The sequence below is a fragment of the Lissotriton helveticus genome, chromosome 11 (assembly GCF_964261635.1).
Source record: "Lissotriton helveticus chromosome 11, aLisHel1.1, whole genome shotgun sequence".
Classification (NCBI taxonomy): Eukaryota; Metazoa; Chordata; class Amphibia; order Caudata; family Salamandridae; genus Lissotriton; species Lissotriton helveticus.
In genome coordinates this window covers 835,037,000-835,060,408 of record NC_136072.1, presented here as the reverse complement: position 1 = coordinate 835,060,408, position 23,409 = coordinate 835,037,000, and the positions used below count along the sequence as shown (strand labels likewise).

The window sequence follows — 23,409 nt, the reverse complement described above, 5'->3', positions numbered from 1 at the left end:
GACAGTAGGAGGAAGGAGAAGCTCCCTACTCCTGTGGGACAGGGGGTACTTGGGGATGGAAATGCTTGTATCGGATGTTAAGGGACTGAAGAGTACCCACTGTTGGGTGGGATAATCAGTGTCTTTGGGGTGTGTTGAAGGTATTGTCCTCCACCAATATGGAAATGGGGTTTCCTAGGGCGGAGGGGTATGAAGATGCCCCCAGCTTGTTTGGGCAAAGGGTGGTACCCTGGGCTGAAGAGGTAGTGCTGTGCTTACTAATGATGTGATCTTCCCTCTGGAAGGTGGCATGACCCTTCTAGTGTGGGACAAGGGTACTCTATTTATGTTGACCACCACCCAAACCCATGGCGAATGTGAGAAGCTAGGGTCAAAGTCTAACCCATGTACATTGATTTCTGTTTTTCAGGAGTGTCCCAGCGGGATGGTGGATGAAGACACATTTAAGTTAATATATTCTCAGTTTTTCCCACAAGGAGGTGAGTGTTGTAGGAATTCATAGTTCTGTATTAAAGCCCCTGTCACTAAATGGTTGCGGAGTCGAGACACACATTCTGGATGTGTTTATGTGTGAGGTTTGTGTATGCTGGCTGTATCCATGGTGTTGTAGTCATTGTGTACATACTAGAATGTGCTGTTAGACAGTATCATTTTCTTGAGCTTTAGGAACAGCTGGATATGAACCCATCTTCTGCCATGCGAGGCGTGGAAAGAGGCCCTAGAAACCTTTGCCTATGAAGACGTCTGGTGGTATCAGTGATACCTGCTAGTTCTTTGGTGCCCCCAATATGACTAAAAGTGATGGGTCCCCAATTTTGTCTGTCCCCTTTCCAGCATCTTTGGTCAATTTATCTTTGAGTACCACAAGAAATAACTTATTTGATCTGTTTAATGGCTATATGTACGGTGGTTGCTTTTTGATCACGGTTTAGTTTTGCAAAACGATATTGAGTCTGGTCATGTGATGCATGAGAGAGGAGAATGGCTGTCCTATTGAAATGGGTTCCTATAGACAAATTAAAGGTGGTGCATATATTCAGTGAGAAGTCTCCATGTTGCAAAGAAATGAGTTTGCAAAAGATTCCAGTTAGTTGTGTTTTTTTTTTTTGTCTAAGCTTAATGAACATTTAGAAAATCTGCGCTCTTTACCTTTTCTTGGCAGGTTTCAATTTCCCTCCTGCAAATAAAGTAAACTGTAGTTCACTTTGTTTACCGAACAACCGAGGTCTCCATTTCTTAGACTTTCTCTTTTGACATCAGCACACTGATATACCCAGGGACACTAGAATTATACCGCAAGGGTGGACCAAATTATTCACCAAGATTGACTATACTGAGAGGAAAACTTTTAAAACTCAAATGCATCAATAAGCATCTAAAAGGTGACCGGTCAGTCAGTAAAAAACTTTATTCGTTATTCTTCAGTAACATAAAAGTACTTCAATACATAAAATCAAATTAAAGAATAAACCATAACAGTAAAGAACTGTGCAGAATAAAAACCTTCAAACTTTAAAAACAGCATTTCATTTAGACTGGATCCAGCTCACACTTTTCTTAACTTTTTTAAAAAGTCATATATAAGAGGCCATTGCACAGCAGAACTACGGATTTGTCAATTGTTGCAGGAATAATAGAGCTGGTCTACACTGTCTTACATTAAACATTTTAAAACGGAGGAGTACACATTTTCTTCTTGGCAAATCATAAAAAGGACAGAAACGTATAATATGCCGGTTAGTTTGGGAGGAAGCACAATCACAGGGGCACGGGAGAAATCTGAGAAAGAATGGCAATTTGCGGGATAACTCACCATCAAAGGCAAAAGATCACCCCTGAACCTGGTCAAACAAAACATTGCTGGACGTTCTGAACAAGAGTCGGGTAAAAATGCAAACCCTCTTGGAAAGACGTTGTCGTATAAGCACCAATAGATGTCTTTATCCTCCCAATGTCCCATCTTTTTCTCTATGCCTTTACATGGACCAGATATTTCAGCTTGCCCTTCGCAAACATTGTACAGGAATCAGGTTTGCTAAAGATATCTGGGTGGCCAATCCCTTCACAACATGTTTTTATGTATCCCAACCACGGAATCTCTAAAGCATGATCTAAGCTCACAATTCTGAGTATTGCTTTATTTATTTATTTGAAAAGTTTTAATAGCGCGAACAAGACCCATGCAGGTATCAGAGCACATTACACTATGAGGAGAACAATGATCAATAAAACAAAGGTACATACGGTGTAGCAGAAAAACAACTAACAATACGGAGGAGAGAGAGTGAGGATCTAAATCAGGAATCTGTTCATTAATAAGAGTTTGACTTTTTTCTTGAAGAAGATACTGGAGGGAGTCATTCTTATATCAGGGGGAAGAGCGTTGCAAATTCTGGGAAAAATGACCAAGAATGATCTGTTATAGGTTTTTTTCTTGAAAAAACATTGTGGTTTAAGCGGGAGGGTGGAAGCACTTCTGGTGGATAAAGCGCCTCCTGATAGCTCAAGTTTGCTGGTGACATAGGTTGGGGTGTTGAAATGTAGAGCTTTGTGTGTCCTGCATGCAATTTTTAGTTGGATTCTTGCTTTGTAGGGGAGACAGTGAGGGATTTAAGGTCAGGGGAGATATGATAGAACTGTTTTCACACCTTGATGAGCCTTGCCATCTAGGTGACCGTATAGAATGCTAAAGTAAAAGTTGGGCCATCTTGATCTTATCTTGGTATATGGGGTCCCCCATTCAGAATGAGAAATAACATTAGAGCAGTATGGGGAACTGCTAAAAGGTTTTTCATAAAGACATTTTCCACTCTTTGAATGCTCTGCGCATTGGTCATACCCCATACCCTTGCACCATAGGATGCCACTGCCACACATTTCCTCTCATAAATAGTCAAGGGTTCCCTCGCAGACTTTGCACCCAGTTTTTTTGTAAAGAAGTAAACTCCATTAATGGATTTCTCCATCTAGGTTCACCTACCATGGGAAACCAAGAGTAGTTACTGTCAAACATGACCCCCAGATAGGAGAAGGAAAGAGCTTCACTCCGTTTCGACCCTACAGCAAAAAAGGTAGGTTTTTCCTAGGTATAGCCCCACAAGTCATGACATAAGTCTTGGCGCCATTGATTCTTAAGTCCATCCTCAACATAAAGGAGATGTAATCATTAATAAGACCTTGCAGCCCTGTCCCTGTTCTAGCAATTAACACTGCATCGTCTGCATAGAGTAGAACAGGGAGGGGACGTGAACTGATAGAGGCTGTATTGCTCACCCGTGTCTTTAGGGCTAACTCCACCCAGTTAATGTACAGAGAAAACAGGAAGGGGAGTAGAATGCAACCTTGCCTAACTCTTGATGTTAAAGGTAACCATACATTCACCATCTCTGCCAAAACAAACGCCGGCATTTGTGTCACTATACAATTGCCTAATAAAAGTATTGATACCAACCTCCACCCCAAAATCTTCCATATTTAGCCACAATTTTGAGTGCGAAATACAGCCGAATGCTGCTGACAAGTCCATAAATTATAAGATCGTGCCTTTTTTAGCCACTGTGTACTTCCAAATTATTATACTCAAATTCAAGCATTAATGGAGTGTGCAGATCTCTATCACACCAAACAGACATTCCATTGTAAAATATACAATTATATCATAGGAGAACACAATATAATTCTTCAGGGATCTTTAATATGTAGTATCTCGTATGATTTCCGCCACCACGTGTTTCGTCGTATGGGGAATATCTGTTAAGATAGGAACGCCGCCACGGCAGGAGGATTGTTTTGCGGTGCCGATGCCTAAAGCACCGTTTTGATCAGACGCAATACTGTCTGTATGGATAGCACCTATTTGTGCTAACATTCATCACGATTCGAATTGACAAATGCGGTCGTATCCTCAATTCAGGAGGCCTGATATTTATGCACAATATTGACGCGAGAACAAATTTCTTCTATACCCAGCCATCCTTAGGCTGGGACGGAATTATAACCAGTCAGAAGGCTCACTGACTATCGCCGACAAACACAAGCCCTGAGGAAGTCGTGGGTATTCCCCATATGGTGAAAAAGCAAGACGTGTTTTAACTATGTAAACATTAGTAAACCAAATACTGAGATAGAGAGTGGTATGAGCCTTGGTATGAATAATATTGTGAAATTTAGCGACAGCAGCCTTGACTTGAAGAATGACCTGGATCGTATAGGTTGTAATGAAATAGCCATTCTTCTACGTGGCCTTCGATCAAATGGTGCTCCCGGGCCTAACGGGCTTCCCAATGCCTTGTTCTGTGCCAACATTGATATGTGGGCTGAAATATTAGCTCCATTGTTCAATGAGGTACTGGTATCGGAAATTGTGCCTTTATCATAATAAGGTAGTATCCTGCAGCCTATCTATAAAAGTGGCCCAGTCGATGCTAAGGTTTTTGCCTCATGTCTATTGATAGACCTGGAAAAATGGGCAACACAGCAAGGTATAATTCTCCAGTATTGGGTGTCTTTCATAGATTCACATGCCTGAATCATTCCCCGTCGTCGGAGTGGGAGCCCCAGGGTACATAAAAAAGCAATAATATGCACATAATATCCAAAAGACTTTGGTAATAACCAACCAGGAAGTAAAGTAGCCCAAGCTACAAGAGTAAAAACTTCCACACTCATGACTATCCTAGTCATTTTGTATAGTCCAAACTGCAGCCAATCAGGCGACAGCACCCACCAGAATGTTCTCCCCAGAGGCTCAGGCGCTCAGATTTTCTACTGCACGTCGTGTGAAGGGAGTCTCCCTGAGATCTGCTCAGTTCTTCTCAAATTTCTTCAGGTTCTCTTCCAGGGGATACTCATCAATAGTCATAAGCACTGAATAGTCCCGCCCACGTGCGGGACCCCGGAGCAATAGCCAATAATATGCATATATCTACATATATTGGTTACCAAGCACAATTCCTCTCGATCAAGGATGGCACCGACTCCATGAGTTCAACTAAAGTTTAAAGTTTATTTCCAAAGCTGCATAAAGACGCGTTTCGGCGGAAGCCTCCGCCTTGCTCACTTCATCTAACCAAATGATGTTACAAAACATATATACCTCTGCATTCACACAGTTACTTCACTGTGATTGGTATCTAGTTACCACGGTGACCCTAGTTCAGTCATGTGGTTTGGCAACAAACATAAAAGAGTCACTATACATCATTGCTCAGGCTCGTATTGTGCATAATCATTATACAAGAAAAAACCATCTGATAAAATTGACTAGCATCAGTGCCTAAATTACGTGCAATATACATTCAACTAACAAATTAATTAAGTAAGCATATTTGTTGCATACTTGTAAAAGATGGCACAAAGAAGTATAGCAAAGTTGGTAGACATAAACGGGTGGGGATATACATGGAGTCCAATATCATTTCCACAGTCTCTGGCAAATGCTCGGGGGAAGATTCTAAACGCCCATTATGATAATCATAGATCAACATATAATGATGACTCGACATGTGGAGCTTTTTTTAGGTAATTACCTCATAAAAGTCAGTAATAGTCACAGGCAAATGACAATGAATCATACTGTGAAAATAAAACCCATTCAAATAAACAAGTTGCATTAACCACGATACATAATACACACAAAGGATACTCAAACGAGCCTCGTCTCCAAGTGGAGTAAATTTGTATGTGTATCATTGCATGAAGCATGAAACATAGTTATATGCCAAAGTACGATTTGAATTCCAACAGCCCCAATGCGTCTAATATAAATAAATAAAGGACCCCATGTCACCACCCATAATTGTATGAAACTCAAGGTTGCCCTGCTAGATTCACTCAATGTTGAATAATTAAATCAAAGTACTACAGAGGGAACAAGTTATTTACATAAGTGATGGTATAGATGTATCATGAGCGGGAAAGGGGTGAGGGGGTATACTGCGTTAATTTATAAATGTACAGTTAATGCTTCATCGGCATTGAGCCCATTCGGGATCTTAGAATCCAACAAGATAATATATCTTGATTCCAGACGCCTGAGAGCAAGTCTGCGATTCCCTCCTCTGATACTTTTCGCAATGCTGTCAATGACAAAGTATTTTATGTCAGCACTGTTACCAGCATGTGCTTTGTGTATGTGCCTAGCCACAGGGTAGGTCTCATCATTGTTATTTATGGCTCGCAAGTGCTGCAGGATACGGACATGTGCCGGATGGATAGTGCTTCCTACATAACGTTTGCCGCATTTGCACACAAGGACGTAGACTGCATACTCTGTTTTACAAGAGTAGCAGCCTCTGATGGTGTACGGTTTATTTCTAAAAGGAACAAAAACCTCTTTAGTGTTTACGCCTTGTTTGCACGCTTTGCATTTTGTGCACTTGATGAAACCTTTTTGATTGTTAAACCAAATGGGTGGCTTAGTAATAGTCGGAGCACTAACTACAAGCTGGTTGCGCATCGACTTGGCCCTCCTAAAAGTGATTGAAGGACTTCTGTCACACCATTGCCCTATTACTGGGTCATTTTGTATCAAAGGCCAATGTCGCTGCAAGATCTTTCTTACGTGATTGTGATAGGCATTGTACCCGTGATCAATCTTGGCATATTTGGGACAGATTTATTTTCTTGTTTGCTCTTCTTATTTTCTGAAAATAGAAGATCCCTTCTATTTACATTGCGGCATTTGATTTCTGCTCGAGATAAAGTCTGAGCACTGTATCCTCTCTTGCCAAGCCTGTCAAATAAATTTGATTTGGCTTCACTGGCCCCTGCTTGTGTGCTGCAATTTCTTGTCATGCGTAGATATTCTGCGTAAGGGATAGATTCCTTGAGTTTGACCGGGTGGAAACTCTGCGCATGTAATACCGCGTTTCCTGCCGTAGGCTTGCGGTAAGTTTTGGTTTGGATTTTATTTTTGTCTACGAACAACTCTAAATCTAGAAATTGTATGTTCTCTTTGCTAGTGGAGCATGTGAATTTAAGGTTAAGGTTGTTTTCATTAATTGCTAATGCAATTCTCTCGGCACTCTCTTCTGACCCTTTCCATAGAATGAAAATGTCATCTATATATCTTTTATAGATTATCACATTTTCCTCCATGCTAGATGCCTGGGTGACTGCCAATACTTGCTCCTCCCACCAGCCCATATGCAGATTAGCATAGCTGGGGGAGAAGCGAGTACCCATGGCCGAACCTTGCAGCTGTTTATAGTGCAGGCGATCAAAAATGAAGGTGTTATTGGTTAAACACCATTCTACCATCTGCAGGAGCATGAACGTGTGGTCATATAGTGTAATGGGTCTTTGGTTAAGATAGTATTGGAGTGCTTTGAGCCCATCTGTGTGTCTAATGCTAGTGTACAGCGACTGTACATCTAGGGTCATGAAAACATATTCATCATTCCATTCAAGATCATAAATTTTGCGGAGAAAATCACCACTATCTTGAACATAAGCAGGTAGGTTTTTTACATACATTTGCAAGAAACTGTCCACATATACACTGGTATTTTCAAATAGACTGCCTATTGCAGAGATTATTGGCCTTCCTGGGGGTTTCAAAGTATTCTTATGTATCTTAGGTATAAGATACAGTTGTGGCATTGTCGGATAGTCATTTTTAAGGAATTCAAACTCTGATTTGTTTATCAAATTTGCGCTTTTCCACTTATATAGTTCTGCATATATCTACATATAGATATATATATATATATATAAATACATATAAATATGCATAAAATAACCATATATATATATAGATAATATGCATATACATATACATATGCAGCCCAAAATAACCATACTAGGCTCAAAAAACTGCCATAATAGCCTGTAAAAACTTTACATTTGCTAAATAAAGACATATAAAAAACATTATATGATAATGTAAAGAAGAAAACACTGCCTAGGTTTTCTTTGAAACACAACTACCTTTATTTTCAAAGGTAAAAACAGGCAGGATCATAGAGGCAGCTTTAGCCTAGATAGGCTGCATTGTAACAGAAAAATCTGGCGCCGTGCCTTTAAGACCTCTGTGAGCCTCCAGGCTCCCATCATGCACCACAGGTGACAGTTAGGTCAGTTCTTTGTTCCGGCTCCTTCTGTGAGGATCCTGGAGCATTGAGCTCACCAGTTGGTGATATATTTTCACTTTTTTCTGGTATTTCTCTAATTTTTTCGTCTTTACTCGACGTTTTTAGTCATTATCTGACTAATCCAACAATTTTTTACTGTTTTTTGGCTATTTTTCCAGTCATAATGCCGGCCTTATTTGCTAAGTGTCCGGCCTGTGGTAAAAAAATGGCTAAGTCAGACCCTCATTCGGTCTGTGTTGCTTGCCTACCTTCTTCTCACAAGCCAGAACTTTGCTACCACTGCAGCAAACTTTCAAGTAGGACTTTGAGAGAGAGAGAGAAGAGCAGGCTTCAGTCCCTGTATGACAGAGGAGAAACTGTGAGTGGAAGAGAAGATGTTCACTCTAGGAAGCCTTCTTCTCAGCGCAAGGACAAAGGGGAGAAGAGGAAACATCGGTCTCCTTCAACTTCAAGAGACAGATCTTCTTCCAAGGTATCTGTGTGCTCGAAATCGGCATCGAAATCACCGTCGCGGCATACGTCGACGTCGAAGCATCCCTCGCCGTCGAAGAAGAATTCGCCGTCGAAGCAAGGTGAGAAGCGACATGAGCGTAGGCGGTCCCGGTCTGGCTCGCCTGCGACTGCAAGGGGACGGGACTCGACGTCGTCTCGTCGACGGTCGCCGTCGAGAGGCTCGAAACATCAGTCAAGGTCGCCGTCGAGAGGTGCCATGATGTCGACGTCGAACCGGGCAGAGGTTTCGCCGTCGAAGAGCCCCAGTCATGCGACGTCGAGGCACACGACGCCAAGAAAATCATCGCCGTCGAAACGCCTGACGTCGACGCCGAAGAGGCATTCGTCGTTGAAGAGGTCGCCGCCGAGGAGGTCGCCGCCGAGGAGGTCGCCGTCGAGGAGGTCGCCGCCGAGGAAGTCGCCGCCGAGGAAGTCGCCGCCGAGGAAGTCGACGCCGAGGAAGTCGCCGTTGAAAAAATCGACGTCGAAGAGGATGTCGTTGACGTCTCCTGCTGCAAAAAGGCCTAGAACGGTGTCCAAAGACCGTTCTGAGGTGTCTGGGTCTGCTGGGAGGTCCTCTTCCTCACCTGAGTTGCGGATTGTGCAAATCTCTCCAGAGCCTTCAAGAGCGCCTTCGCCTACAGGGGCTAACATCTCTCCACGATGGCTGGGTGAGATCAGAGACTGGAAGATAAGAAAAATTAACCTTCCAAGGTCTCGTTCCAGGTCTCCGGTGTCTGCTAGATCAAGGTCACCTCTGGTACGGGTGGTACACTCTGCGATACGACGTGAGCGTACTCCACCGAGAAAGTCTCCATCGGAGAGAATATTTTAAAGGAAAAACAATATCCTAACAGGTATGAATAGAAAGACAATATATATTGCATGCACAAGGCATTACAACAGTCAAGGAAAGGAGACGCTTATGCACAGAAGTTCGAATTACAAAAATGATCTTTAGTCTCTTAATATTCAATTCATATCAAGACAAATTCATGCCACAGAGAATATGTACAGCACATAAATGGACAATTCAAATGACAACCGATAAAACTTGGTGCTCAATATATACAAGTGATAAGTGGCGACGCAAGTGAAATAGGTGAACAGCGATAAACGGCGCAAGGTGAGCAAAGTGAAATATATACACAGTGATTAGCTCAACAAGTGACCAACAGTCACTGACTTTGTGTAATATAATTCGCATTTTTGGTTAGAGTCATAGCAGGATGCGCCTGTAAATTGCGCTGTGGAGTCGACGACGTTTCGGTCCTTATTAAATGCAGACCATCATCAGGACTGGGTTGTCTCGTTTGGAGTGCTGTAGGCTGAAAGTGCTCGAGTCCTCCTCCGAGGAGCTGGCACGGCGAAAAATTCACCTCTAGATACTGAATCTTCTAGGGCGGTCACAGGAAAGTTCGTGGACCGTAATGTCGAGTGGACCGAGGGACCTGATCGAATACAGGAGCCTGTCACGTAATGAATACGTGTTAACAACCAGCCAAGGGTCAGGGGGCCAACAGGTAGCGTCTGAGCCCTAGAAGATTCAGTATCTAGAGGTGAATTTTTCGCCGTGCCAGCTCCTCGGAGGAGGACTCGAGCACTTTCAGCCTACAGCACTCCAAACGAGACAACCCAGTCCTGATGATGGTCTGCATTTAATAAGGACCGAAACGTCGTCGACTCCACAGCGCAATTTACAGGCGCATCCTGCTATGACTCTAACCAAAATTGCGAATTATATTACACAAAGTCATTGACTGTTGGTCACTTGTTGAGCTAATCACTGTGTATATATTTCACTTTGCTCACCTTGCGCCGTTTATCGCTGTTCACCTACTTCACTTGCGTCGCCACTTATCACTTGTATATATTGAGCACCAAGTTTTATCGGTTGTCATTTGAATTGTCCATTTATGTGCTGTACATATTCTCTGTGGCATGAATTTGTCTTGATATGAATTGAATATTAAGAGACTAAAGATCATTTTTGTAATTCGAACTTCTGTGCATAAGCGTCTCCTTTCCTTGACTGTTGTAATGCCTTGTGCATGCAATATAAATTGTCTTTCTATTCATACCTGTTGGGATATTGTTTTTCCTTTAAACTTCTGAACCCCAATCCCGATTGGTTTATGGGTCACACTCCTGTTCCTTCCTACTCCATCGGAGAGGAGGCGTGCTTCACCATCTCCTAGGTCTTCTCGTCGTCACTCTTCCAGAAGACGCGATACTAGGTCTTCTACAAGGTCTACGAATTCAAAGAGGAACTACTCTCCAACGCTGTCATCAACTCCTCCGAGTAGGATTTCACCAATTGATGACGTGATTACTTTTAATGAGGTTCTCTGTCGTGGTGAAGCGAAACTTCATATCGAGATGCTTGTCTCTACTGCTAAGTCAACGGTCATCTTCGAGACCTTACATCAGAAGCTGACATCAAGGCCTTTGCTTCCTCTGGTCATTGGTCTAGTGGAACCTGCAGAGCACAAATTCTTAACCCCGGCATCCTTAGGAGCAGTTCCTTCGCGGATCGCAAAGAAATATAAGGCACCGGACAATGATCCTTTATTTCTGAGGTCTGAGCCACAACCTGATTCAGTCATCGTCTCAGCGGCTCGTAAGAATCAGACAGGAGCGGCATCATCCTCTGTGCCCCCTGATAAGGACAGTAAAGCTATGGACTCAGTAGGAAAGAAAATGTGTGCTACTTCTGCTTCCTATATGAAGGTTGCCAGCGCCTCCGCTTTACTGGGTCGCTATGACCGTTCTCTTTGGGATTTCTTGTCTCGTTTTACAGAAAAACTTCCAAAAGAAGACAAGGAGGATTTTCTGGAAATCCTTCAGGAAGGAGGGCTAGTGGCTAACCAGGTGATTAGCGCAGCTGCAGATGCTTCAGACTTGTCTACACATGGCTATGCCCATGGACTCTGTGCAAGACGATCAGCTTGGCTAAGGCTTACGGGTCTTAAACCTGAAGCTCAACACCGAATTTTGAATTTGCCGTTCAATGGAAAATCGCTCTTTGGGTCTCATGCTGACGATGAGATGTCAAGAATGAAGACGGAGCTCGATACTGTGAAAGCTGTTGGTCTTGAAAAGAGAAAGGACAACTTTAGTAAAAAATACCATCCTTATGATCGGAGACAGAACCAGCAGAGGGTTCAAACCCCTCAATGGTCGTCACAGCAGAATCAGGGAAGATCTCAGTTCTCCCAGTGTCGTCCTGGTAGAGGAAGAGGGGGCATTTCCAGACAGTCTGCACCTGGAAACAAGCAGCAGCAACAAAAACAGTGAGTGCTTGCTTCCCCTGAGCCCGTTACCCACTCCGGTGGGGGGAAGTGTTCGTTTTTGCCTGGACGAGTGGAAAAACATCACAAACGACAAATGGGTGCTGAATATTGTGCAAAATGGATATGCAATCAGATTCAAGTCTCCTCCATCTTCCATTCCTCCTCAAAAGTCTGTGTTCCATCGACTTCTTCTTTTGAAGCAGGAGGTGTCTACATTACATGTAAAGAATGCCATCGAGGAAGTCCCAAGGGCACAGCGTCGACAAGGCATTTACTCCCGATACTTTCTAGTTCCAAAGAAAGGTCCAAACAAGGAGTTCAGGCCCATACTAGATCTCAGGTGCCTCAATCAGTTCATTCGGCGACAAAAGTTCAGAATGCTGGCGTTACATCAAATAATTCCACTTCTGCATCAAAGGGACTGGATGTGCTCCATAGATCTTCAAGATGCGTATTTTCACATCCCCATCGCCCCAAAGCATCGGAAGTTTCTAAGGTTTTGCATACAAACCAGTCATTTCCAGTACGCAGTCTTGCCCTTCGGGCTAAAGTCAGCTCCTCGCACCTTCTCAAAGTGCATGGCAGTCGTAGCGGCTTTCCTAAGGAAAAGACACATTTTCGTCTATCCCTATCTAGACGATTGGCTGCTAAAGAGTGCGTCCCCGAGTCTGCTTCAACGCCATCTCACGTTCTGCATACATCAGCTGCGGAGGTTGGGCCTGCACGTGAACTTCAAAAAGTCTATCCTCAACCCCACACAGAGGATACACTATCTGGGCGCACTTCTAGACTCAAAAGACGCAAAAGCGTATCCTTCGGAGGAGAGACTATCCTCTATTCTCCTCAAGTGTCAAACCTTACTAAAGAATCCTCGACCAACGGCCAGACAGATCTCGTCTCTGCTAGGGTCCATGGCGTCTTGCATTTTTCTCGTTCCGAACGCCAGGCTGCACATGAGACCTCTACAGCAGTCGCTGGAGGATCAGTGGTCCCAGTTTTCAAACCGTTGGGAAGACAAGCTGTCACTACCTCTGTCAGTACGGATTTCCATTCAATGGTGGATGCAGCGGAGTCATCTGATAGTGGGAGTGCCTTTTCAAGAGGACATGCCCAGACGATCGCTGGTGACAGATGCGTCCCTGCAGGGATGGGGCGCCCATCTGGGCTCCCTTCAAGTTCAAGGAGTGTGGTCAGAGAAAGAAAGACTGTATCACATAAACATGTTGGAACTCAGAGCGGTACATCTGGCTCTCAAGGCTTTCTTCCCAGCACTCACGTCATCCTCTCTGCTTGTTCAGACGGACAATACAACAACGATGTACTATCTGAACAAGCAGGGCGGAACGAGATCCAGACCTCTGTCGCTGGAAGCGCAAGCAATCTGGAAGTGGCTTCTGGCTCGGGGTATGACAATTTCAGCTGTCCATCTGCCCGGTGTCCTCAACGTCCAAGCAGACGATTTAAGCAGACACTTCGCAGAAGCACACGACTGGGTCTTAAAAGACGAAGTGATAAGAGATGTCTTCCAGGCCTGGGGGACACCAGAAATCGATCTCTTCGCGGACGCCGACAATGCAAAATGCCGCGTCTTCGCGTCCAGATACCCACAACGAGGGTCCAAGGGGAATGCTCTATGGATGGACTGGTCAGAGAAATTACTCTACGCATTTACACCGATTCCACTCATTCCCTTGGTGATCAAGAAACTGTACAAGTCGATGACAGACATGATTCTAGTTGCTCCGGATTGGCCTCGCCAATGGTGGTACCCGGATCTCCTGCATCTATCCAAAGTGCCCCACAGGAGGCTTCCCTGCTGTCCGGATCTGCTGACGAGGGAGAACGGCAGAGTGTTCCATCCCAACCTGCCGTCCCTGAAGCTAGCAGTATGGTTCCTGAGTTCGTCCAGTACGGACATCTAGGCCTTTCACAGGATTGTATGCACATTTTAAGAGAGGCAAGGAGAGCTTCTACAAGAAAGACGTATGCTTTCAAGTGGAAGCGGTTTTTCATGTGGTGTGCTGCTGAAGGACATGACCCGATTCGAGGTCAGGAACAGGTACTGTTACCAAACTTACTTTCTTTGGCCAAAGCAGGTTTGCAGTATTCCTCTATTAAGGTCCATCTGGCAGCAATAACAGCATATCGAAAGTCCCCTGGCCAGGTGTCTTTCTTTCAAATGCCAGTTGTGAAGGATTTTCTCGAAGGTCTCAGGAAAGTGTATCCTCCCGTGAGGGTTCCCTCACCTCCTTGGGAGCTTAATGTGGTTTTGTCTAAATTGATGGGTCCTCCATTCGAACCTATTCACAAGGCTTCCCTTCAACATCTGTCGTGGAAGGTGTCCTTTCTTGTAGCGATCACTGCTGCGCAGCGGGTGAGCGAGATTCAGGCCTTTTGTGCTACAGAACCCTATCTCGTTTTCCATGCGAATAGAGTGGTGCTTCGGACACATCCCAGATTCCTTCCTAAGGTAATCTCGGATTTTCACATTAACCAATCAGTGACACTACCTACGTTTTTTGCTAATCCGAGCTCTTCAGCTGAAAAAGCTCTACACTCTTTGGATTTGAAAAGAGTTTTGAAGTTTTACCTTGATAAAACTAAAAGTGTTCGAAAGACTGATCATTTGTTTGTAAACTACGGTCCTCTGAATACGGGCTTGCCTGCATCCAAGAGGTCCATTTCTAGATGGATTGTGTCATGCATTTTGCTTTGTTATCAGTTGGCACAAAAACAGCTCCCGGGTAGACCGAGAGCTCACTCCACTAGAGGAAAAGTGTGGGAAGTTGGCCTGATGTGCAGTGTTCACTATTCTAGTGATCACTATATATCAGTCCAAACAACCCTTATTGATGATTGGTTGTAAGTCAACCTTATAGACCAGCTATCCTAGTAGCATGGATACGAGCAGTCTAAGGCTAAGACTCTAGAGGGCGTGTTAAGCCAGCTGTTTTACCATCACATTACCCCTTGAACACCCAGTGAAAGGACACCACACAAGTGTTATGAAAATAAACAATGTATTTATTAGAATCACAACAACCCTGTACTCTTTATGAGGACAGGGTGCTAAGCACACGACAAAACTCTTACGAAAATACTTAAGTTAGCACGTTATCCACAAATGCCCGAGGGGCATGAAAAACCATATACTTTAAAAGTGGAATGCGAAATTACTAGCAGGTAAGTACAGTACTAATAGGCTTTGGAATCGCTAGGACTTGACTAGGGAATTGTTAGATTACTTCTAGGAGACCTAGGGGACTCGGGTGCAGAGTGTGCACTCTCACGCGGGATGCGGGACAAAGTCTATGGGAGCTAGTAAAGGCAAAGTTAGTGTTCACGGGCGAACCCGACCTGGTAGGAAGAAAACGACAGTGGATCCTGACCCTAGGATAGTGAGGCTATGCTGGGACACCGAAGTGCCGAAGTTACCTAGCCCAGGGGCTGCAGCTGCATAGGTCTGAAAAGACGTCGGGGATCTCGTTGCCGGACCAGGAGCCTGGAAGAAGGAAGTTGCTGGCAGGCGACCAGTGAAGGAAAGTTCGTTGGATCCAAGCCTGGATCGAGGAAGAAGAAACCTGAAAGCAGAGGGGACCAAGTTCTTGAATCACTAGCCAGTGATTAAGTGGGCACCAGGATGGCACCGGGTGAAGTCACCTCGACTAGGTGAGTGGGCGACGCTGGCTCTGCAGATCTCACGGACCAGGAGGCGTTGTCGGCGACCAGGATGGAGACCCACGATGGATGAAGCTGTCGGCGTCGAAGTTACCCAGGATTGGGCAACAAGCCTTGGCTAATTCAAGCCCACGCGGTGGACTCAAAATGGCGTCTTGAGTGGACCAGGAGGGTCCGGGGTGCTCCTCTTTTGGAAGGGAGCAAGGGCCAGCCTGGAGCAACCAGACCAGCAGCAGAAATGTCGTCGGGCGTCGTTCAGAAGGCCACAAGCCAGCGGGCTAGTAGCCAAACAACGCGGTGAGCAGCAAAAAGCAGAAGGGCCCCACGCAGATCGTGGAGATGCTGGGAGGCTGCACTTCGGTGCTGGAGCTGCTCAGGGTCGGGGCTTCTCGGACCCCAAAGCACTCACCAGGAAATTACTCGGCGGGCTTGCTGGAAAGAAGTCGTGCAGTCTTGAAGATGGCCGGTCCCTCGAGGTCTCGTCACACCCACGAATCTCAGCGTGACTGATGATGCAGGTAGAGGTCAGAGGTGCCAGGGAAGCCGGTTCTCGTCGAGCTGGGCAGTCTTGATCCGGAGGAGAGACTTGCAGCAGACCGCAGTGTTCTTAAGATGGTGCCTGCGGATGCAGGGTGACTACTCCTTAGTCACAAGGGAGAAATCTTAGGAAGAAGTCTTGAGTTCCTTTCGTGGAAAGTAGTTTCAGGATTCAAAGATGATCTGATTTGGAAGGGGGCCAGTTCCTACCTTTATCCTGTAAAAAGGGGCTGGCACGCGACTAAGTCCTGCCCTAGGGGTGGGACTAGGAGGGGGGTGGTTACACCCACTTCCTTGGCGGGCTTTTCCCCAGCACAGGGTCTGGAGGGACCCTGGAACTGGTTCCAGCCAGCCTATGCACAGTGAGCACCGGGGTGCCACGTGTAGTCACCTTCCTCTAAAGCCCTGCCTACCTACAATACACAAAACCCTGTCTGGGACGGTGCTGGCACCGCCCCTGGCAGGAAACCCTTTGTCCTTATCTCCTGCTCTGGGAGGACTCCCAGCAGCAGGAGGGCAGACTTGTGTCTCGGTGGCAGCATCCATTTTGTGGAGCTGAGGCTCTGTTTGACTTTAACCGGGGTTAGGGGTTACATACATGTCGTGTCCCTCTAGAAGGGTGGAATGCTAACCCCGTCGCCAGAATTGGCGAGGGGTTAGTATTCCAATTCGTATGACACCTTACTCGACATGTTTTGATAAAGCGATACCAGAGTTGGCATATAACCGCGAGGATTATAATGCACTTAAGAGTATATGGTATGCGATATCATGGAAACGGCTAAGGGATGGATCCCGAAAGCCGCAGACAGGCTCAGCTCATGCCAGAGCACCATCTCACACGATTCCAAGCACTCTGCCTTCAGGATTGTTAAGGCCTGCCATAGGAGTGACTGATAGGAGATCTGTGTGTCCATTTTAGGGTTAGATATAGGTATACTATATCTAAAGCAAAGGGTGAGTACACCACCTTGCCCCAGCTGTCGTGCAGCCAGTTGTGTCAGTTTAGTTAGTCAGCCCAGGGGTGGCATAATACATGCTTCAGCCCCTGGGAGACTTCTGGGTACACCTCAGCCCTGGGTACAGGGACTTGGAGAGGGCCCAGTGCCAATTCAGTACCTGAGTACAATTTGGATAGAGAGAACAGCTAGGCTGTGGGTCTGATTAGCAGGCCCACAGCCAGGGAAAGTCGTAAACCAGTGCAGCAAAAAGCAAAAATCTGGGTGATCATAGGATTGCAGACCCTACTCTCCTACATGACCCCCCCCCAAACTTTGGGACAATAAACTAACCTTGACCAGGTGAGTCTTCTTGCTCTAAGTGGAAATACCTGGAGAGCCCATCAGCATTGCTGTGATCAGTCCCAGGTCTATGCTCCACTGTAAAATCCATCCCCTGTAGGGAAATGGACCACCTAAGCAGTTTGGGGTTTTCACCCTTCATCTGATTTAGCCACAAGAGGGGCTTATGGTCTGTCTGAATGGTGAAGTGAGTGCCAAACAAGTAGGCCCTCAGCTTCTTCAGGGCCCAGACCACAGCAAAGGCCTCCCTCTCAATAGCTGACCAATTTTTCTCTCTGGGTGTCAACCTCCTACTAATGAAAGCAATAGGCTGATCATTACCATCAAAATTCAGTTGAGACAGAACAGCCCCCACACCCAACTCAGAAGCATCTGTTTGGACAATGAATGGCTTGGAGTAATCTGGACTCTTTAGGATAGGTGCTGTGCACATGGCCTGCTTTAGGTCATTGAATGCTTTCTGACAGCTTGCTGTCCACTGAACTTTCTTTGGCATCTTTTTGCTTGTCAGGTCATTAAGAGGGGTCACTATGGACCCATAATTTCTGACAAACTTCCTATAGTACCCAGTCAGGCCCAAGAAAGCTCGAACCTGGGTCTGGGTGATTGGAGGAGTCCAGTCCTTGATGGCCTGTATCTTACTCTCCAGTGGCTGAACCTGGCCTCCACCCACAAGGTGGCCCAGGTACACAACCTGTGTCTGCCCTATCTGGCACTTTGTGGCCTTGATAGTGAGGCCTGCCTTTTGCAGGGCCTCTAACACTTTCCTCAGGTGGACCAGGTGATCCTCCCAGGTGGAGCTAAAGACAGCAATATCGTCTAGATATGCTGCACAGAAGTCATCCAGCCCAGTGAGGACTTGATTCACCAACCTTTGGAAGGTGGCAGGTGCATTTTTCAGTCCAAAGGGCATTACCACAAATTGATAATGCCCTCCAGGGGTAGAAAATGCTGTCTTGGGTTTGGCCTCCTCAGCTAACCTGATTTGCCAATACCCAGCTGTCAAATCAAATGTACTTAAGAAGTTGGCAGAAGCCAATTTATCTATAAGTTCATCTGCTCTTGGTATTGGGTGGGCATCAGTCTTAGTGACTGCATTGAGGCCTCTGTAGTCTACGCAAAACCTCATCTCTCTCTTACCACCCTGGGTGTGAGGCTTTGGCACTAGAACTACTGGGCTAGCCCAAGGGCTATCTGAGGGCTCAATGACTCCCAGCTCCAACATTTTCTGCACTTCAGTTTTGATGCAGTCTCTAACATGATCAGGCTGTCTGTAGATTTTACTCTTGACAGGCAGACTGTCTCCAGTGTCAACATCATGGGTACACCAATCAGTTTGGCTGGGTGTCAGAGAGAACATATGTCTGAAGGATTGCAGAACTTGCCTGCAATCCTGTTGCTGATGTTCAGAGAGGCTGCCACAAAAGACAACACCATCAACTGATCCATCATCAGGATTCTGAGTAAGCAGGTCTGGGAGAGGGTCACTCTCTTCCTCCTGTCCCTCATCTGTGGCCATGAGCAAGCTCATGTCCTTCCTGTCAACATATGCCTTGAGCCTGTTAACATGGAGCACTCTGAGAGGCCTCCTGGGAGTTCCAAGGTCCACCAAGTAGGTAACCTCTCCCTTTTGCTCAATGATGGTGTGGGGCCCAGACCATTTGTCTTTCAGAGCTGCTGGGGCCACTGGCTCCAGCACCCACACCTTCTGTCCTGGCTGGTACACAGTCAGAACAGCCTTTTGGTCATGCCAAGCTTTTTGAAGTTCCTGGCTGGCCTCAAGGTTTTTAGATGCCTTTTCCATGTACTCAGCCATCCTGGAGCGGAGACCAAGTACATAGTCCACTATGTTGGTTGCAGGCTTTTTGAGAGGTCTCTCCCATCCTTCCTTCACCAAACACAGGGGTCCTCTCACAGGATGCCCATACAGAAGCTCAAAAGGGCTGTAGCCAACCCCCTTCTGTGGGACCTCTCTGTAAGCAAACAAGAGGCAGGGGATCAGGACATCCCATCTTCTCCTAAGAGGTTCAGGTAGTCCATGAATCATCCCTTTGAGGGTCCTGTTGAATCTCTCAACAAGCCCATTGCATTGTGGATGATAGGGTGTGGTGAACTTGTAGTTCACACCACACTCTTTCCACATGGCAGTCAGATATCCTGACATGAAGTTTGTACCTCTGTCAGAAACGACCTCCTTTGGAAAGCCCACTCTGGAGAACACTCCAACTAGGGCTCTTGCCACCACAGGGGCTGTGGTGGTCCTCAGGGGAATAGCTTCAGGATACCTGGTGGCATGGTCCACCACCACCAGTATAAACTTGTGCCCTGATGCTGTCTGGGGTTCCATTGGACCAACAATGTCAATCCCCACTCTTTCAAAGGGGACCCCCACCACAGGTAGTGGTATGAGGGGGGCCTTTGTTGTGCCACCTGACTTACCACTGGCTTGGCAAGTGACACAGGAGCGACAAAACTCCTTGGTATTCTCATTCATATGGGGCCAGTGAAAGTGTGAGACAAGCCTGTCCCAAGTCTTTGTCTGACCTAAGTGACCTGCAAGGGGAATCTCATGGGCCAAGGTGAGAAGGAAACCTCTCAGAGACAAGGGGATGACCAGCCTCCTGGTTGCACCAGGCTTGGGGTCTCTTGACTCAGAGTACAGGAGTCCATCTTCCCAGTATACCCTGTGGGCACCTGTGGCATTCCCTGCAGCCTCAGCAGCAGCCTGCTGTCTGAGGGGTTCAAGGGAAGGGCAGCTCAACTGTTCCTTCCCCAGGTCTGCTCTGGAGGGTCCCCCTGAGCCCAGAAACTCAACTTGATCAAGTTCAAGCTCTTTAGGCTCAGTTTCCCTCAGCTCTTCTAGATCAGCCTCCTCAGAGACTTGATCCTCAACCTGGGGCAAGGGGGAAGGCAAAGCCTTACCCTTACTGCTCTTCTTCTTGGAAGGTGTCTGGTCCATAATTTCAGGATCCAGCACCTGTTCAGTGGGGCATTTTCTGGCCTGTGACCTAGTCACAGCAAGCACATGTGCTGGCAAGCCTAACATTTCCATGTGAGTCCTCTGCTCCACTTCTGACCACTGTGATGACTCCAAATCATTGCCCAACAAACAATCAACTGGGAGGTCTGAACTGACTACAACTTTCTTTTGTCCCTTCACTCCACCCCAGGAGAAAGCCACAATTGCCACACTATGACTAGTAGTGACATTGCTGGCATTGGTCACCAGGAAATCAGTACCTGGCATGATCTGTCCAGGGTCCACAAAGTTAGGTGTCACCATGGTGACACTGGCACAAGTGTCCCTATAGGCCTGAGCCATTTTGCCATTAATCAAAGGCGTCTGCCTGTATTTTCCCAAAGTATTGGGACTTATTTCAGGGGACATATCCATATCCCCTGTACAGACAAGGACAGCCTGAGTGAGTGTGCCAACTAAGTTGTCAGACCCCTCAGTACCCAAGGTTAACCCAACTAATGCCTTGGGAGGTACACTACCACTACTGACTGTACTAGGGGGTGCAGTTGCCTTAGGGGCTGTAGTGGCAGGAGTTTGTCCTCCTCTTTTGGTGCACTCACTAAACCAGTGAGATTTACTTTTACAGTACTGGCACCACCTTTTTGACTGGCCTTCTTGAGTCTTCTTCTTCTGGGAAGCCTGACCCCCACCCTCTTTGGTTTGTTGGGGACCTGGTGAAGACTTCTGGTCATTTTGCTCATTCTTAACATTACCCTTCTGGTCTGCTTTCTTCTGACCCCCCTGGTTCTGGTTCTGGTTCTGCTTGATCCTTGTCCTGACCCATTTGTCTGCCTTCTTTCCCAATTCTTGGGGAGAGGTCAGATCTGAATCAACAAGGTGCTGGTGCAGCAACTGGTTCTGACAATTGTTTAAAATGTGTTCTCTCATCATTAGATTATACAATCCTGTGTAATCTGTAACCTTGCTACCCAGCAACCAGCCCTCCAAAGCCTTAGTGGCACAATCCACAAAGTCAGACCAGTCCTGAGACTGAGTTTTCTGGGTGTCTCTGAACAGCAACCTGTACTGCTCAGTGGTTAAACCAAACCCATCAACCAGTGTATTCTTCAGGACCTGGTAATTGTTAGCATCCTCTACTCTTGTAGTGAGGAGCTTATCTCTACCTTTACCATCAAAGGAGAGCCACAGTATAGCTGCCCACTGACTCTGGGGAATGCACTGCACAGTGCAGGCCCTCTCCAGAGCAGCCATCCATTTCTGGATATCATCCCCTTGCTTAAAGGGGGGCACTATTTTAGTCAGGTGTTTAGTGTCTAAACCCTTCTCTCTATCTCCTGGGAGATTGCTGCCACCAGTGGGAGCTAACCCACTCATCTGCTGCTCTCTTGCCAGGGCAAGCTTCTCTTTGGCCAGGGCAATTTCTTCCCTTTCAATCCTCAGTTCAGCTTGTCTCATCCTAGCTTCATGCTCCCTTCTCTGAGGGGAAGTAAATCTCCTCTGTGGAGGATTCCTTCTCCCCTGAGAAGAGGCATTAGAGTGCAGAGATCTATTGGAGTCCCTAGAAAGAGATCTATCTCTCCTAACTCCAAGGTTAGGCCCACTTCGGGTTAGTACTGGGGGTCCCCCAGATCCTAGCCCAAGTAAGTCTAAGTTGGCCCTGGTTAGCCTTCTGACTACCTCAAGACCTTTGTCTACCTCATCCCCAGAGAGTTCCTCTTGATCCTCCTCCTCAACTGCAGTAGCAATGTTGGGGAGATCTGGATCCCCAGAGGTTCCCTCTAAGGCTGGCATGTTCTCATGTAACTGAGAAAGCTTTCTGGCATCATATGTCTCTAAGAGACCTATCAGAAAGGGAATGGTGGGGTTAGACCCCTGCTTCAGTTTTCTGGAGACACAGATCTGTCTCATCTCCTGGAAACTGAGAGCTGCATATCTTGAAGTGACCTGTGGAGGGTCAACACTGACCAGGGGGGTCTCAGTAGAATCTCCCTGGGTAGACATGCTTTTCTAGTGAGGTGTAAGTGGTGCACTTACCTACACTATGTGTTTGCCTACTGATCCCTTGCTAGAGTTGTAGTTTAGGGTGTGCTAGGCCCTAGGAGCTACAACAGCTGGTTCAGTAGAACTCAGAGTATTCTAAGCTAAGTTATATGTACCTTTAGTACTTATGTGATCTTTCACAAGATATTCTTAGGGCATGTGTGGTAAAACAACAGCAAGCTCAAATCCCAACCGCTGCTCACCAATGTGGGAAGTTGGCCTGATGTGCAGTGTTCACTATTCTAGTGATCACTATATATCAGTCCAAACAACCCTTATTGATGATTGGTTGTAAGTCAACCTTATAGACCAGCTATCCTAGTAGCATGGATACGAGCAGTCTAAGGCTAAGACTCTAGAGGGCGTGTTAAGCCAGCTGTTTTACCATCACATTACCCCTTGAACACCCAGTGAAAGGACACCACACAAGTGTTATGAAAATAAACAATGTATTTATTAGAATCACAACAACCCTGTACTCTTTATGAGGACAGGGTGCTAAGCACACGACAAAACTCTTACGAAAATACTTAAGTTAGCACGTTATCCACAAATGCCCGAGGGGCACGAAAAACCATATACTTTAAAAGTGGAATGCGAAATTACTAGCAGGTAAGTACAGTACTAATAGGCTTTGGAATCGCTAGGACTTGACTAGGGAATCGTTAGATTACTTCTAGAAGACCTGGGGGACTCGGGTGCAGAGTGTGCACTCTCACGCGGGATGCGGGACAAAGTCTATGGGAGCTAGTAAAGGCAAAGTTAGTGTTCACGGGCGAACCCGACCTGGTAGGAAGAAAACGACAGTGGATCCTGACCCTAGGATAGTGAGGCTATGCTGGGACACCGAAGTGCCGAAGTTACCTAGCCCAGGGGCTGCAGCTGCATAGGTCTGAAAAGACGTCGGGGATCTCGTTGCCGGACCAGGAGCCTGGAAGAAGGAAGTTGCTGGCAGGCGACCAGTGAAGGAAAGTTCGTTGGATCCAAGCCTGGAT

At 46.2% G+C, this 23,409-nt stretch overlaps 1 protein-coding gene across 2 annotated transcripts in view; it reads left to right on the top strand.

The window, feature by feature from the left end:
• KCNIP3 (potassium voltage-gated channel interacting protein 3) overlaps positions 1–23,409 on the top strand; it is a 694,194-nt gene that overhangs the window by 538,973 nt on the left and 131,812 nt on the right. For both annotated transcript variants that reach the window (XM_078667021.1, XM_078667022.1), the window contains one exon: positions 410–479. In XM_078667021.1, the coding sequence (XP_078523147.1) occupies positions 410–479 (70 nt within the window). The remainder of the gene's footprint in view (positions 1–409; positions 480–23,409) is intronic.